Genomic DNA, 18,026 nt, shown 5'->3' on the forward strand with positions numbered 1-18,026 from the left:
TGGTTGACGGAAGTCTAAGGTGTTCCTGATTCTATTTGCAATTACCTTAGTAAATACTTTGTACGCAACGGACAGTAAGCTGATCGGTCTATAATTTTTCAAGTCTTTGGCGTCCCCTTTCTTATGGATTAGGATTATATTAGCGTTTTCCCAAGATTCCGGTACACTCGAAGTCATGAGGCATTGCGTATACAGGGTGGCCAGTTTCTCTAGAACAATCTGCCCACCATCCTTCAACAAATCTGCTGTTACCTGATCCTCCCCTGCTGCCCTCCCCCTTTGCATAGCTCCCAAGGCTTTCTTTACTTCTTCCGGCGTTACCTGTAGGATTTCGAATTCCTCTAGACTATTATCTCTTCCATTATCGTCATGGGTGCCACTGGTACTGTATAAATCTCTATAGAACTCCTCAGCCACTAGAACTATTTCATCCATATTAGTAATGATATTGCCGGCTTTGTCTCTTAACGCATACATCTGATTCTTGCCAATTCCTAGCTTCTTCTTCACTGCTTTTAGGCATCCTCCATTCCTGAGAGCATGTTCAATTCTATCCATATTATACTTCCTTATGTCAGCTGTCTTACGCTTGTTAATTAACTTCGAAAGTTCTGCCAGTTCTATTCTAGCTGTAGGGTTAGAGGCTTTCATACATTGGCGTTTCTTGATCAGATCTTTCGTCTCCTGTGATAGCTTACTGGTATCCTGTCTAACGGAGTTACCACCGACTTCTATTGCACACTCCTTAATGATGCCCACAAGATTGTTGTTCATGGCTTCAACACTAAGGTCCTTTTCCTGAGTTAAGGTCGAATACCTGTTCTGTAGGTTGATCTGGAATTCCTCTATTTTCCCTCTTACCGCTAACTCATTGATCGGCTTCTTATGTACTAGTTTCTTCCGTTCTCTCCTCAGGTCTAGGCTAATACTAGTTCTTACCATCCTATGGTCACTGCAGCGCACCTTGCTGAGCGCGCCCACATCTTGTATGATGCCAGGGTTAGCGCAGAGTATGAAGTCTATTTCATTTCTAGTCTCGCCGTTCGGGCTCCTCCACATCCACTTTCGGCTATCCCGCTTGCGGAAGAAGGTATTCATTATCCGCATATTATTATGTTCTGCAAACTACTAATAACTCTCCCCTGCTATTCCTAGAGCCTATGCCATATTCCCCCACTGCCTTGTCTCCAGCCTGCTTCTTGCCTACCTTGGCATTGAAGCCGCCCATCAGTATAGTGTATTTTGTTTTCACTCTACCAATCGCCGATTCCACGTCTTCATAGAAGCTTTCGACTTCCTGGTCATCATGACTGGATGTAGGGGCGTAGACCTGTACAACCTTCATTTTGTACCTCATATTAAGTTTCACAACAAGACCTGCCACCCTCTCGTTAATGCTATAGAATTCCTGTATGTTACCAGCTATATTCTTATTAATCAGGAATCCGACTCCTAGTTCTCGTCTCTCCGCTAAGGCCCGGTAGCACAGGACGTGCCCGCTTTTTAGCACTGTATATGCTTCATTTGTCCTCCTAACTTCACTGAGCCCTATTATAACCCATTTACTGCCCTTTAATTCCTCCAATAGCACTGCTAGACTCGCCTCACTAGATAACGTTCGAGCGTTAAACGTTGCCAGGTTCATATTCCAATGGCGGCCTGTCCGGCCACCATTGTTTTTATATATATATATATATAAACAGTGCTCTGTCCTGTGCTCTTTACTCGCTCATTCTGTGTAGCGCTGTTTGTTTTTTATTCTAAAGATGAACCAACCAGCCCATTTGAACACAGTTAAAATATGCATGCTCTATTGGGATCCTCATCAGCTTAGCTCATTGCATACTTGAATTAAATCGAAATTGTGCAGCCCAGTTTATTTTTCTGAATATTTTTATGCCGCAGCATTTCCAAAATTCAATCCCATGCCAGTCTTGATAATCGAGAATCGCAATGTGATATCTCTAGACTGCCTTTTTCAAACATTTTATCAAATGCCAATTCCAATTTCAGCTATAATGCCAGCTCATTGCCTGTCTAGCCACATAGACCATGGTTAATCCATGTATCCTCGCCTGGTGCAGATCACTCACCTACACAAATTTTTTGCGACGAGAGAAGGCTGAAACAGTCTACCTAACTATGCTGTGCATCCCTCCAACCGGCGTCATTTCAGAACTGTCCTTGTGTTGCTGTTCACTACTCAGCCCATCCATAATGTAATACCCCGTTTGTGTGGCCATTGAGGTACAAAAAAAATTAAAAATTGTTGTCATCGCTGAAACTATGGCATATCTGCTCGGGTGCACTAATCACAATCTTGATTGTATGCACACAACTCCAATCAAAGGACTTGCCTCTCAGTAGCACTTTCTAGTGTGAAAACATGGAAAGTTCACTCTTGGGTGCAAATGAGGTGTTTCCTTTTCATGCCAGTCTGCACTGCTTATGACTTCTTACAGATGTAAAACTTTAGGGAGACAGATACGAAGTACCCAAATGGTCCTACGTTTCCCTCTTTGTTTCTCTCTCTCTCTCTCTCTCTCTCTCTCTCTCATATCGACTAGCAGGGAAAAATGCTGGTGTGCATATTGATAGTGATAGCATATCTTTTTAAGAGAATGTATAGAGATTTTAAACCTGAATAATATTGATTTTGTATGAAGAAATGGTTTAAGTGCCTGTAAATTCCAGTTAACTGAGCAGATTGCAAATGAAAAAAAAAGTGAGGCAGTCAGATCTCATGCAGTCAAACAGGGTAATAAAAAATTGTGCACACAGCAGAGTTCAGTCAGTTTTATACTGATGTATGACCAAAGTAGACTATTGGTATTAAAAATGAGTAATGTATATATAATATATAATACTCTACATCACTTTAGTGAAGCGAAGATGGCAATATAGCATTGCTTTTATCTTACAGAAAAATAAGGCAATTCATAACTCATTTACTGCAAATTTTGTGGGCTGGAGTATTCGCACCTAATGATTGACATGTTTATCAGGTTAAAAAGAAGTCTGACATTGATAGTCATTTCTGCAGTAGTGCCTAATTTTATATTTCCTTTTCAGCGACGCCAAGATGAAGACTACCCCAGAAAAGAGCATGTCTAGCGTTTCTGGATTTCAGATGGCATTGGCTACAGGCAATGGAGTGAGTACACCATGTCATTCTGAGACAGCAGGAGACTCTTCCAGTGGCCATTCAAGGACTCCAGAGCCACCTTCTCCAGTTAACCCGCCTTCACAGTCCAGGTATGTCCTGTAGTGCTTAAGAGTACTGACATTATGTTTCTGACGTGTCATTTTTATTTGCTCTGGATGAAGGTCCACAACCTGTAAACCACAGCGCCAGAGCACCTTTGGTAATTAACTATGACACTAGTTTCTGTGAACCAGTTTCACTTACAACATCCATGAGGTGGATGCTTTGCAATGTCGGAATGCAGTGGCTGGCTCTGTTCCTGTAATTTCTGTGGCTGCCACGTGTGGCGCAGCGAGAATGAGCATGCACACTGCCCTTGGGGCAGTGTTCTCAGGTAGTCACTTTCGAAGATACTTTCATTTTCGCACAATTTCACTTGACCAGCACTGGACACGTCGGCGCCTATGGGCAACAGTGTTCCATGAACGCTGTTGCCCATAGGTGGCAGTGTGTCTGGCTCTAGTTGCAGGAAATCTTGTGAAAGTGACAGTGTAGCTCCAAAATTAAATGGGGAATACCACCCTTGTTAATTTTTTATGAGCAATACCATTGCACGTAGTCATGACGCCACCATAAGCTGGCCTTTTGAGACCAAGCCTTTGCAATTGCTAAGTGCGATTCTTTTGCACGAAAGAAGTGTATGGTAGAGTTTATACAACTTCAAAATTCGTCAGTGCTTCAAGATGTAGCTTCAAAATATGCACTATTCGTGTATTCCAGCAAGCATTATCAGACCCAAAGAACGATATGTCATTCAATTTCTGATAGCGCTGGGAATACTATGACAAGTGATGAACATTGCGTTGCCTTAAACGTTGCCTTTGCCAAATAGTTTACCAATTGTTCTTTTGATGTGGCCCTAGAAGTGCTTAAGCGTGATTTTTTTCCCATGGACATCATTGTCATCAATTTTACAGGTATTGCAACATTGATACAGGTCCTGAAGTTATCGTCCAGTTGCAGTGTTGACAACATTAATTCAATGTTTTGAAAAATACTGCTGTTTATTCCAGCGTATACTTAGCGCACCTTTCACCCAGTCTGTTGAATGCTCCACAATGCCGGCCGATTGGAAGGTAGCGAGGGTGGTTCCACTATTCATACAAGGCAATCTGAATTCTCCTCTTAACTACAGGCCTATTTCATTAACAAGCATTCCCTGTAAACTTCTAGAGCACATTTTATGTTCTGATCTCTTTTCTTTTCTTGAAAGCAACTCGTTACTCAGTTCTTCTCAGCACAGTTTTCGAAAGAAATTTTCTTGCGCGGCTCAACTCTCGTCTTTCACTAGTATCTTACCATCGTCTTTAGATAGTGGTTCACTAACTGACTGTCTCTTTCTAGACTTTGCTAAGGCTTTCAATAAGGTGTCACATCAATTACTCGTTAAAATACGTTCCCTGAATGTTGACTCTAATCTTTTCAATTGGATTGAATGTTTCTTGGCTAACTGCTCTCAGTTTGTATCAGCTAACAACTCGTTATCATCGCCATGTGTCGTAACATGGTGATGTTTTGGGTCCTTTACTCATCCTAATTTATATTAATTACCTTCTGATTGGAATTAACATTCCCCTTAAGCTTTTTGCTGATGACTGTGTTCTTTTTCGTGCACTAAATTACCCTAACGATAGTTGCACTCTTCATTGTGATCCTGAGAATGTATTTAATTAGTGTGAGTGATGGTGTGTGGTTCTTAACCCATCCAATGTATTTAATTAGTGTGAGTGATGGTGTGTGGTTCTTAACCCACCCAATAACCCATCTAAGTGTAAAATTATGTCCACCTCACGCCAATCTAATCTGTCCAAAACGTTCGATTACAAGATTAACGGAGTTTCACTAGGGAGTGTCCTGTCTTATATCTTGGCGTTCACATTACTAACTACCTATACTGGTGCATGCACATCGAATGTGTCGCTAACAATGCGAACTGCGCCCTTGGCTACATGCACAGAAGCTTCTCTCGGGCTACATCCCATCTGAAGTTACTTTTCTATGAAACGCCAATACGGCCTAAGCTAGAATATGCATCATCCACGTGGGACCCCGTACAACTCACTTCAATCAAGGTTATAGAATCTGTTCAGAATTGCTTAGTTTGCTTCATCCTTTCGAATTATACTTGCACAGCTAGTGTTTCTTTAATGAAGACAAAACTTGGTCCAACTATTCTTCCAGTTTGTAGAAAAATTGCACGCCTTAGTCTTTTCCAAAGCATTTTCTTTCATAACCAGACACTAAAAGAGGAATTTTTTTTCAATTCCATTATACATATCATCACATGTTGACCATCCATATAAAGTTGCCATCCCTAGCTGCAAAACGAATGTGCTTTTTGATTCTTCCTTACCTAAGACTACCGCAGAGTGGAACCACCTTCCGCCCCTTATTGCCTGCATTGAAGACAAGCCATCCTTCAAGACAGCCATTGCCAAGCATATCATCGAACAGGCATCTACATCATGATTTTTGCCTTTTGCTTGTACTTTTTATGTATAATCTTTTTCTTTTTCCACCCAGCCCCTCTGTAATGCTCCTGTTGGTCCTGAAGGTATTGTTATGAATAAATAAATAAATAAATAGTTTCAAAACACCACCTTCATGCACATGTGCAATGGCTATTCGGCTGCAGCGCTACTATATGGAATTAAAAGCCTCAATTTAGTCAAGTTGTAGGCATGGCTAGAATGAGGTAGGCAGCCTTCCATATTTAAAGCCAACTTGACCTGGGTTCCAATGCTCGCCTTAGATGGCTAAATAGACAGCTAGGCATGGCTAGAATGCGGTATGTGGCTTCCAAATACAAAGCCAACTTGGCCTGGGTTCCAATACTTAGATGTCTAAGTGGACAGCGGCCATCTTAAGTCTCATTGCAATTCTGATAAAGCCAACAAGAAAAAAAGAAAACAGCTTTGCAATGACTGCACCCAAGTAAAAATTGGTGCAGGCAGATTTGCTATTCAAACAAGATGGCAGCTGAGATCAGTTGGAAACTCGACAGGAAGGTTGTCTGCTTGCAAGCAAATGCAGTCGTGCTTTCTTATCTACTTTCGTAAGTTATGTTGCATTTTTCTTAGGTTCACTCTAAATTTTTGCCTTTCATGTTCATAGTATGTGCTTTTCCTGGCCTTTTTTTTTTTTTCCCCTTGGCTTTTGCTTGGTGACATGATGTGGTGTCAAATCGCAGTCTGCGTCAGCAGGCGGTTGTAGTTTTGCGACACCACTTACCCGAGCACATGAGGGTTGAACACTCCTGTGTCTAACCATGCATGGCATAGCCGTGACTGGGGAATAGGGATCCTGGGGGTTGAGCCAATGCTGAGTGTTTGGACTTTAAGGCGCCTCGGCGGAGGCAACACACCCCTTTGACCTCGGCTTCACGTAGACAGCACCTCTGGACTGACCCTTCCTGGGGAAATTGGTAGTTGCCTTTTCTTATCCTCCTCACCAATCTTCGTCTTTCTCTTTCACTCTTAACCTTTCCTGTCTTCTGCTTTCTTCTGCATTACTTCCGATTTTCTAGGCAACGAGCGTTAACCCTGTGTGAGTAGCCTACCTAGGTTATGTCATATTCGGTTGTAGTGGTAATGCACAGCTGGCATTGGCAAAACTTGTTTCACAGGTCCTGCAGTGTCCCCTTGTAGGGCTCCACGGTGAGTGGCTTGCATTGCTGCCAAAATCTCCATATGTCCTTGTGGCTAGCTCCTTCCCTCCACTCCCTGATCGCCCTCAAGGAATAGGGCACACCGAAGATGTGTTTCAGTTCTTTAGATGTCAAAGACCAAACTTCTCAAGATTCCACGTCATTTATCAGGAAAATCGGATAAACAAGTACAAACTACCTCCCCTTTTCTAGTTTCCAAGTCTCACTGAGGCTCTTGGACCACGCTACAAGGCATCAAGGCTGGCAAGTGGTGATCTCCTTTTGGAGCTCCATGATCAGGAACAGTACGAAAAGCTGCCTAGTCTAGTGTCATTTAGGGACATTCAAGTGACAGTAACGCCGCACCGCACTATGAATACCACCTGAGGCATTGTCTCAGACGATGATTTGCTCATGCTGACTGAGGCTGAACTCTTGGAGGGCTCCAGTGAGCAAAATGTTATCAATGTCAAAAGAATTAAGATGAGGCAGGATGGCAAAGAAATCCAGACCAAGCACCTGATACGCACCTTCGGCTAAAGTGTCCTGCCTGAGTCCATCGAGGCCGGCTACATCAAGCTTCGTGCTAGGCCATACGTGCCAAATCCCCTCCGATGTTCCAAATGCCAGCATTTCGGCCACAGTTCACGGAGCTGCCGAGGCTGCCAAACTTGTGCGAAATGCAGTGCTCATGAGCATACGTCTGAATCATCTGGAAACTCTCTCCACTGCGTAAACTGTGATGTGGAGCATGCAGCATACTAGCGGTAGTGCCCATCCTGGAAAAAAGAAAAGGAAATTGTAACAATTAAAGTAAAGGAAAATATAAGTTTCAAGGAGACACACAGGCGGGTATCCTACCTGCCCAAGAACACTTTTGCCAATGTGACGAGTCAGGGGGCAGCAACACAACGGCTTCCGGAGGCTGTCTGGCCCACAAGCAGTGAATCGACGGTTATGCCATCTGACCCCCCAGCGGATGCAGCAGGCACTGCTGCGCCACCTCAGCAAAAGGGGCCATGGACCTCCAAGCCGGTGGCCTCAAAAATCTCGTCCAACATGTCAAGGCCTTCACGTCAAACATGGTGCTCACAGCGTGTGTTCAGCACTTCACAAGAGGTGATGGACACAGTGACCAGCCAGGCGGCGCTGCCAGCACCCAAGGAACGGCGAGATTCTCACGATCGCTTCAAAAAAGGCAAACCTCACGGCATAGCGCCTGGGAAAGGCCCGTGAGCAAATCTTCGTTGCTTAAACATACAGCTCAAAACACATTTATCATAATGGAGACCCAAATACTGCAATGGAATGTTAGAGGACTTCTTCATAACCTCAACTGTTACACAGACATGATCCAAAGTTGATGTGTGTTCTTTCTTAGCAATTGCACCATCTTCCGGAAAGGCTGTGTCGAGGCTAATGCCTCCGGCGGTGTAGCAATAGTTGCCGACAAGTCCGTAGCTTGTCAACATGTCGCCCTTCAGACGCCCCTTCAGGCAATATCAGTTCGGGCAATCCTTTTAAATAAACTGGTCAATGTATGTTCTATATACATACCTCCTGTCACCTCAGAAAAAGAGATCTATAACCTCATTGATCAGCTTCCAGACCCCTACGTACTCGTGGGCAGTTTTGATGCTCACAACACGATGTGGGGAGACTTGTGATGTGACACGAGAGGTCGATTCATTGAACATTTTCTTCCAACCTCCAGTACCTGCCTGTTGAATAAGAAGGAGCCGACCTATTACAGCGTCCAACACAACTCGTATTGATCCATAGATCTAGCAATTCGCTCTGCTTCTCCTTTGCTTCACCTGGAATAGAATGTCATCATAACCTTTTTGGAAGTGATCATTTTTTGTAACTTTAAACCTGATAACTCTGCATGGGAACCCTTCCCATATTCCTCGATGGAAATTAGCATTGGCTGACTGGGAGCATTTTAAAGAATTAACTTGTCTAGCACGAAATTTTATTGACAATTTTAGTATAGATGATGCTGTTGCACATTTTACCACTGTTATTATTGATGCAACCAAAAAGTTTATCCCACAAATGAATGGTGGTTCACTTACAAGACGTGTTTCCTGGTGGAACGAAGACTGTAGAGTGGCGCGAAAGAGGCAGAATAAGGCATGGGGCATATTGCATAGATCGCCAAATGCAAAAAATCTCGTTCAATTTAAAAATATTAAATCGCAGGGAAAGCAGACAAGGCATCAAGCAAAGAAAGAAAGCTGGTTGAGGTTCCTCTTGGGTATAAATTCATACACACAGGAGGCTTAAGTGTGGAATGGCTTAAGAAAGATTAAAGGGCAACAAATACATCCATTTCCTCTAGTGAACGACCAAGGAAATATGTTGCAAGACCAGGCAGGCTCTTGGGGAGCACTTTGAGCGTGTGTCAAGCTCAACCTATTATTCACAATCCTTCCTTAAACACAAACAAATAGAATGTAAGCCAGTCGTGTGTAAATGCTGACAGAACGAACCATATAGCCGGCCTTTCAGTATTGCCAAGTTGAGAGCTGCCTTCATCGCATGTGGGAGCTCTGCACTGGGACCCGACAGATTCATGTATGACATGATCAAAAACTTACACACTGACACACAAGTTACATTACTCGCACTTTTCAACACTATTTAGGCTGCCGGATACCTTCCATGCGCACGGAAAGAAGCGATTGTGGTTCCTGTTTTGAGGTAGGGTGGCAAGCTACCACCCATTAGCTCTCGCAAGTTGCCTTTGTAAGCTATTTGAAAAAAATTATTAATCGGTGCCTTATGCATTTTCTTGCACTGAACAAAATGTTTGAGATCATCTTGTGCACATTGAAGGAAATATCTGTGACACATTTGTACAACGTGTTTCCTATCCATATTCCTCCATCGAGGTGTCTACCAACCGGGAGCCACAACCACAACCGCTGCCATTTTGATAACATCGCCGCCTCGAACCGGCACACACGCACGCAGATCCGCTGGCAGCCGTAGCCACCACCGCGGCAATGCTAGGCCTAGCTGCTTCGAGGTTCGGTATTAAGCTTCTTGCCGTTCTATACCGTGTTTTTCATTGAAAGAATTCGCCGCTGTCAGCAATGGCACCGACACCGCCTTTGTGGTCATCGCGATTGGCTTCGAAGTTCGGGAAGCACGCCGTGTTGCGTAATGCCGGTTCCCGAAAGTCAGCTTCACCTCGATACAGTAATGTTACGCTGTGAAGCATGAGAAGTGTGGGAAGGGACAACTGTCACGGGACACAGTATCTATTCCTTAATCATACATGCGTGCACCCGCCATCTTCTGTCGCAGTACGAGCACCGATATGCCTAATAAGTGCACTGGCAGGCCTTCAGAGCTTTTTCGGGCGTACTTGTAGTGATTTGAGCCCTTCAGGCCTGTAAAAGACATGCATTCATTTTTTTTTTTTTTTTTCGGATGTTTTCGTGGCCCCTATGGAGTCAGCAAAATCGGACGCTGACTGCACAACTGTCCAAGAGGATGCTTCAAATAGTCCGTGTGGCCGAAGGAGAACAAGAAGACAAAGGACCTACGCATTGAGAAATGAACCGGAAAGGAAGCATGCCGCCGCTTTTTTGAAGGAGCTTGCACTCTAAAAGCAAATGTGTTGGCTGACACCGAGATGCAGGTGTCCCTCATCCAAGCAAAAAAACTCTTTCAAAACAGTGAAACGCAACACAGTGTGGGCTGCGAGTATGTCAGGACAGTTGAGGTTGACTTACCAGCTGTTGCGAGAGAATCTCACTTGTGATAAAGTTAAGGCCTCATACCAATTAGCTTGCTATCAGTTGATAGAAATAGTTCATATTCGAAAATATTTTGTATGCATCTCTTTTTTATTCGTATTTGAGAATGTTCAACTCAATTTGCAACGAGTTTTACTATTTCTTTCGAATATATTTTATTTGCTGTTTTATTCACTGTATTAGCCCCTCCCTTCTGTTTTCTTTTTGAATAAAATAAATACTACCCCTTACTATTCAAATTGGATTAAGTTGTTTTTTTATTTTCTAACATGCTTACTAGAGAGTGCCTTTACTACCTTTGGGCGACATGATGTAGGGCGCCCCTCTTGACACAAAACAAAGTTCTGTGTCACTCAGGGAATATTGCAAAGGCACTCAGGGAAAACCAGGAAAACTCAGGGAATTTGGGAATTTCAACTTGGTAGACACCCTGTTAAAGGCAAAGCTTAAGTGTCCTCCAATTATTTTTTTTTATTCTGTCTACATGGACGACATTCAGATAGGCTTCAAATCCTGTAACCTCGCAGTGTGCGAGAGACAGGTACAGCAGGGCTTGAACAAGGTGCCCAAGTGGGCAGACGAAAACGGATTTAAAATCGACCCCTACAAAAGTTATTGGGTTCATTTTACAAGAAAGAGAGGCCTGGTTCTAGATCATTGTGTAGAACTTTGTTGACAAATACTTGTCATCAAAGCGCACAAATTTCTAGGTATTATACTCGACTCCAGGCTTACTTTCATTCGACGCAAAAAATATCTTAAAGCGAAATGTCTAAAAATAATGAACTTACTGAAAATTCTATCCCGTACAACATGGGGTAGTGACAGAAAGAATCTTTACAAGAGCCTAATTCGGTCATGATTAGATTATGGTGGCATAGTATTAACTCTGCCACCTCGAGCGCGCTAATGATGCTAGATCCCCTCCACTATCTAGGTATCCACTCAGCCACTGATGCTTTCAAAACAAGCTCTATTGAAAGCTTATATGTAGAATCGAATGAGTGATCACTCCATCTGCGGAGATCATACATCAGCCTTGCATATTTTCTCAAAATGCACTATGTTCTAATACCGTTAGCGATACGACGTGTGCTACACTTGTCTGTAACCGTCCCTCTGTAAAACGGCCTTTCTCGCTGCGTGTGAGGGAGCTTAGCATTGAAATGAATGTCGCACTCTACGAACATCGCTTAATGCCTCCAGCTAAGCTGCTACCACCTTGGGAGTGGCAGCTAATGTGATATATCCTTCTATAAGTTACAAAGCACGCTCCAGAGATTGAAATCCGAATGCATTTCCTAGAACTACACTACAAGCACCTGCACAGAATTCTACACAGATGCTTCAATGTCGCATGCCGGGGGGTCCTATGCAGCCGTTGGTCCATCCTTCTCGGAATCCGATGTACTGCATCCAGAAACAAGTATCTTTACGGCTGAGGCCTATGCACTATTGTTGGCTGTAAAGCATGTAAGAAAATTAAAACTCCAAAAACAATTATATATGCAGACTCCCTAAGCATCGTGAAGGCCTTGATGTCACTCTGTAAGCATAAAAATCCTGTACTTATTGAGCTCTATTCTGTCGTCTGTAAAGCGTATATAGGTATCTAACCAGCATGTCATTATATGCTGGGTGTGTGGCCATAGGGGCATTGAAGGTAATGTTCTGGCGGACCAGATGACCACGTCAATTGCATCGCAAGCTATTAATCCTACTGCTGCTCTCCCTGCCACAGATCTGAGGCCTTTCCTACGAAGGAAACTGCGCAGGCACTGGCAATGCTTGTGGGACGCAGAAACAAATAAGCTGCACGTGATAAAGCCACAATTAGGTTTCTGGCCCTCCACAACAAAATCATGCTGATGTCCTATTCTGTCGTCTCAGACTAGGGCACACATTTGGCACCCATAATTTTCTACTTACTGGAAATGAACCTCCAGCCTGTGTTAGATGCGGGGAGAGGCTGACCGTCCTCCATGTCCTCCTGGAGTGTCGGGAAGCCGAATCTGAGAGAAAGAGACATTTTCCCCTATCATACCAGCAGCACATCCCTCTTCATCCTGTAATGTTTCTCGGTGCAGAACCGTTCTTTGCTGCCAATACAGTCCTAGGTTTCCTGAAAGAGGTCTTACTTGTTATTAGCCTCATAAATTCATAGCGCATCCTCTCTTCAGAGGATGCCACTGTGACAGTAGTTTCGTATAGCACATGCCTCCAGGCCCTTGTGTTTCAAGGGCTCTGGTGAGGCAGCAGTGCTCTAGCCAATTTTTGCATCTGACGTTTTGTATCATGTATCATTTTTTTGCAGTGCATTTTAATGCTCATAGTACGCATCATTAGTCATTGCCATAATCTTATTACATGTAGATTTTATGCACTTTACAGCGACTATGTTTAAGGCCCCTTTAGAGCCACATCACATCAACTTCATAGAACTCGTCACTCCACTGCAAAGTCACTAAACTGGCATGGCGCTCTTTGGTCATACCTGGCCCTTGCACCACTAAACAACATTCATTCATTCATTTATTCATTCAAATGGCAGAGACATCTTCCTGAAGCGTTCCATTGTTCAGGCTCGAAGCTCTCTTAGCTGTCAGAGTGGACCGTCTCCACTGCCAGACAGAATTGGAACGCACTTTTGCTGACCACCACTGAGACCATAATGAATGATGTTTACTGGAGCTATAGTATGGCCTGCACACTTCCAAAATGAATCATTATGAGAAAAAAATTGTAATACTGATCCAGGAATATGTAGGGCTATGTAATACAAAAGATTTGTATAAGTGAAAGTTGTGCGACTGAAGTTTGTTGACCTGCACTTATGGTGAATGCTGTGGAGTTTAGGTAGAAGTTGTTACTTTACAAAAGTTCATCTAATAGGTTTGCTCAGATGATCTTTGCAGAAGTTGTATTTGAATATACTCTATATTTACACATAGATGCATATTTTATCATTGCAGTCTGCAGTGGCTGCGGGGTTCTCTCGAAAAAAACTCGGCCAGCCTGTCTAGGCTCAAGGCATCTGTTGCTGCTGTTGCTAGCTTCACACCTCAACCGTCGCCTGTTTCGGTCCTTGGACCGTGCTCTGACGCTGTAAGTGAAATTATACTGATCATATACATTTAATTAAACCTTAGTAACGAACATGGATATAACGAAGTAAATCTAACATTTCGCATGCAATGCTTTATTTCAATGAGTATTCTGCTGTAATGAAACCGAAAGTTCAAGATCTCGGACAATATTGGTTACAGCCAAGCAAATGCAGTAAGATTTCGTTATTGTTAATTTAGAAAATTGGATACATAATCTGGACTTGCTTTCTGGTCCCAACAAGCGTATGCATTATTTAATTACCCATCGTGGTTGCTTAGTGCCTATGGTGTTGGGCTGCTAAGCACGAGGTCACGGACTCGAATCCAGGCCATGGCGGCAGCATTTTGATGGGGCCAAAATGCGAAAACACCATTGGTTAGATTTAGGTGCACATTAAAGAACCCCAGGTGGTCCAAATTTTCAGAGTCCCCCACTACAGCTTGCCTCATAATCAGATCGTGATTTTGGAACGTAAAACCTCACAAATTTTTTTAAATTATGCATCAGTCTCGATAATTTGGACATATTTGGTCTTGCACCAGCTAATCCATATGACTGCCGTAGCATGCAAAGCACAGACCATTGCAAATCTTCAACGCTTTGGGCTATGCTAGTATCCAACTGAAACAAAGCGGCGGAGTTCACATTGTCATAGTCATCCAAGGGAACCATATGGGAACCACAAACACTGTGGTTGCCATATTGCCTTTTATACACCTTTTATTGCAAGGGTTCAAGGTGTTTCACACCACTCATGTCATCATGTTGGTTAGCACTAATGCATTGTCACCATCCATGGTCATGCTGATAGTGCCTATAGATTTATCTGCAACTATCATGAAGAGGACTGGTTTCTTTTCGATATTGTGCATGGCTTGCAATGTCACAAATACTGCAGAAGCTTTCAAAGATGTAAAGCTATCCTAAAGCGGCCTGCTCACTGGCATCAAATCTGCTGACTACACACAATAAACAATTACCGTATCTACACGATTGTAGGTCGACCTGTTTATTTAAATGTGAAAATTTGAAGTGGAGGGGGTGGGGGTCGACTTACAGTTGAAACCAAAACATGGCAACGCCAAAAAAGCGAGACCAACAAGATATCAGGGGAGCTACAACGTAGTTACAATTTTATGTTTGCTCTATGGCTCTACCCGTAGCTTTTCGCTATCCCACGCATTTGTTCGCTTTTCGGAAGGGTTTTTTAACATTTTTGAGAGTTTTACAGAGCACGCAACACCCATGAGTGGGGTGTCGATAGTTGATGGAAGTGCCGCTGTTCCATTCGCGGCGGCACTCTCGGAACAGCAGCACTTGCGGGGAGTATGGATAGTTCATGGAAGAGCAGACACCGCTCACGTCTTTCTCTTTCCCTGTAGCTCTTAGTTTGACGCGTTCGACTTGACTGCTGGCTACATGCTACTTCCATGCTTCCTCAATCGTCATGAGTGCTCCCGGCCCACTCAACATTCGGCGATCGTTCACAGCAGCATTCAAGAGGGCTGCCATCCTTTACTCCCAGGAAACAAATCACTGCGTAGCCGGCCGTAAGTTCGATGTTTCTGTATGGGTGGTGCAAGAGTGCTGACTGCAGCGAAGCAAAATTTTTACCTATGACGGCAAGCGAAGAATTTCCCACAGGCCGAAGTTGGGACTCTTTCCGGAGCTGTTGGCCAAGCTTGCGGCGTATGTCGCTGAAATACGTGATCGGTCCTTGCCAGTGAAATATGATATGGTCATGAAACAAGCCTGGGTCTTCGCCTTTTATGGACCTGCTCTGCCGTGAGTACGAGTGGCTGGCGGCAGAAGAAAGTTACGGCTGTTACGACGGCAGAAGAAGAAACTTACGCCAACCGGACCTGTCAAAAGAGGCTCCCTGACAGGCGCGTGTGGTTGGGTGTATTCGGTGTAGGCTGCTGTTCCACAAGATGTCATGGTGCGGTCGTTTGCCAAATGTGGAATTTCACTCGATGACGACGCGCTGTGGGACCGTAGCAGCAATGACGATGGCAGCACTAGTGAGGACAATGGCACAAGTGAAGACAAGTAGTCCAGTAACCATGCCAGCTACTAATAAATTTTCATTATTTAATGCGCCCTCGGGTATGTTCTTTTTTTTTTTTTTTTTTTTTTCCTGTGACAAGCAATATGGGGGAGGTCAACTTACATTCGAGTCGACTTACAATCATGTAAATATGATAGTTGCTGGACAACTCGCTGGCAAAAAAAAAAGTACCTAATCAGGATGTGCACATGGTAATAAAGTGCATGTGCACTCGGATGAAGATATGTGCCTCATACTGTTGCTACACTGTGAAGGAAGTTGCAACACTGTTGACAGCACTCGATAATTCAGCACTTGGAAAATTCCGGCATCTTTTTCTGTCCATGAAATCCAAATTAAAGATTTATCTGTATCTGTTTGCTCAGCAGCCCAAGGTATATGTTCTGGTGACAAAATGTCAAATACTCTGCAAGAACAACTTAGTACATAGCACATTCCTGAACGCAAACATGTACAGTCTGTTTCCCACTTAGGGGAAAACTCTGAGCGCATTGCATCACGATGCGGTGAGCGCTTGAGTCAGGCGGCGGCAGTAGCTCGTGCAGGCGCAGGTGCTGGAGGAGCGGGGTCTTGAACAGCGTCGTCTGCTACGGCGGCGCGCGCTGGCCGCATTGTCGGGAAGCCTGCTACTGTCAGGGGCAGTGGGTGGATTTCATCATTACTGCGTGAAATGAGCCGGTAATGCATTAAAGGGGCCCATGGAAACATAAGCAGAAAAGCGGATATAATTAAGAAGCATAACAACTTTCTCCACAGAATTTTAAATCAAATTAATTTTCGTTTTCATTCATAAAAAGTTTGAGTCCCACCATTGCATTATTTTTGTTTGGGCTTCGACTTCACCTCATAGCATGTTGGCGGGAAATACAAACAAGGGTGGTGCTGATGGTGGTCTGTGTGGTGAGGAATAAAATAAGTTCGTAAGAATTTGAATCTTGAAGGTATGCTTACTTTTTTGTGCTACGATTCTTTTTGTGCTCTAAAAATGGGTTAGAACACCATTTCGAATCGAGAAGTGATAAATGCTTTTTCACATAGACCTGGTAGTGGTGGCCACAAACTGCTGTTATTTCTTGCTTCAGCTTTGAAAGGAGGGTTAGGAGGTGGAGGTCAATGTCACTCAGGTCCTTCACACTGATTCACCCTTTCGGGGTCAATTTCTTTTGCCATATGTGACCGCCCAGGGTAGATTTTTTTTTATTGCAGATTTAAATTCTCCAGGGGGACCTATTTCGAAAAATATTACCGTAATTTTTCTAGGGTGACCGTAAAGTGACAAAAGGTATTTTGCATTGGTATATATGTACTGTTTATTCATGAATAACAACAATAAAAAAGAAATACACCTATAAGAATTAAAATTTGATGCATTGTTATACACATAGTTCAAGGCTTAGAAAATGTGCACACAAGAATATTTCACAAGCTGCAAATGTTCCTGCTCTTACACTAATACTTACATCCATAGCGTAATTGAACTGCATAGGTGAGTGCACTCAAGAAAAGTCTGGTTGTGTGCCCATCAAAAATGCAAAACGTGTAACAAACTTCCGCTAATCTTCATCTTATCCCCAACCAGAGGCAATTAGTTTTCGCAAGTCTAAAAAAATAAAGAAGAAAGAAAGGAAATGCATCCACGACGGCATCCTTTTTATGTGCACCCCTGTGAGCAATAAACAAGCAAGTAACAGGCGGTCGCCCTTTGAGCAATCAGTAACAAGATAGCCATCAGTTTTGCGAGTGCAAGATGCCAAAACCGCCCGCGGTACAAAACCCAAACTAACCACCGCCCACCCGCGCACGTGCCAATGCGCGAGCAGTAGTATATAGACGTGCCGGAACGGACAAACCATGCAACGAAAACCTAGAGAGGGAGGCGCAAGAAAAAAATTCCCTGTATTCCCGCATAGTGGCAGCACAAGCCAGGAAAGAAAATGTTAGGAAATTGGCACGCTTTTTGAACATACAGACGGCTCCGTAAATATATGGCATCGACCATTTTGGATTTGTTCACGGCGCCTCATATTTACGTCATTGACCCTGAAAGGGTTAAGTATTGCTCCTTTGTTTGAAATTCTGTGCCAACCATTGGGTCGGGTCCTAGAGAGCATGGCATTAGGTTTCTGTCTGGAGAAAGAGAATGAGAAAGCAAAAGTGATCTTTTAATTTAGCGTGAGATGTTATAACTTTCGTTGCCTCTCCCTACAAACAGTATCAGCAGCTACGAGC

The 18,026-nt window shown here is 43.5% G+C and overlaps 1 protein-coding gene across 1 annotated transcript in view; it reads left to right on the forward strand.

Moving 5' to 3' along the window:
- The window catches only part of Mps1 (dual specificity protein kinase monopolar spindle 1), a 134,876-nt gene that overhangs the window by 6,331 nt on the left and 110,519 nt on the right, over positions 1–18,026 (forward strand). The window contains exons 5-6 of the mRNA XM_055063720.2: positions 3,073–3,255; positions 13,594–13,726. Coding sequence (XP_054919695.1) covers positions 3,073–3,255; positions 13,594–13,726 — 316 coding nt within the window. The remainder of the gene's footprint in view (positions 1–3,072; positions 3,256–13,593; positions 13,727–18,026) is intronic.

Source organism: Dermacentor andersoni, chromosome 1 (assembly GCF_023375885.2).
Source record: "Dermacentor andersoni chromosome 1, qqDerAnde1_hic_scaffold, whole genome shotgun sequence".
In the NCBI taxonomy this organism is placed as follows: domain Eukaryota; kingdom Metazoa; phylum Arthropoda; class Arachnida; order Ixodida; family Ixodidae; genus Dermacentor; species Dermacentor andersoni.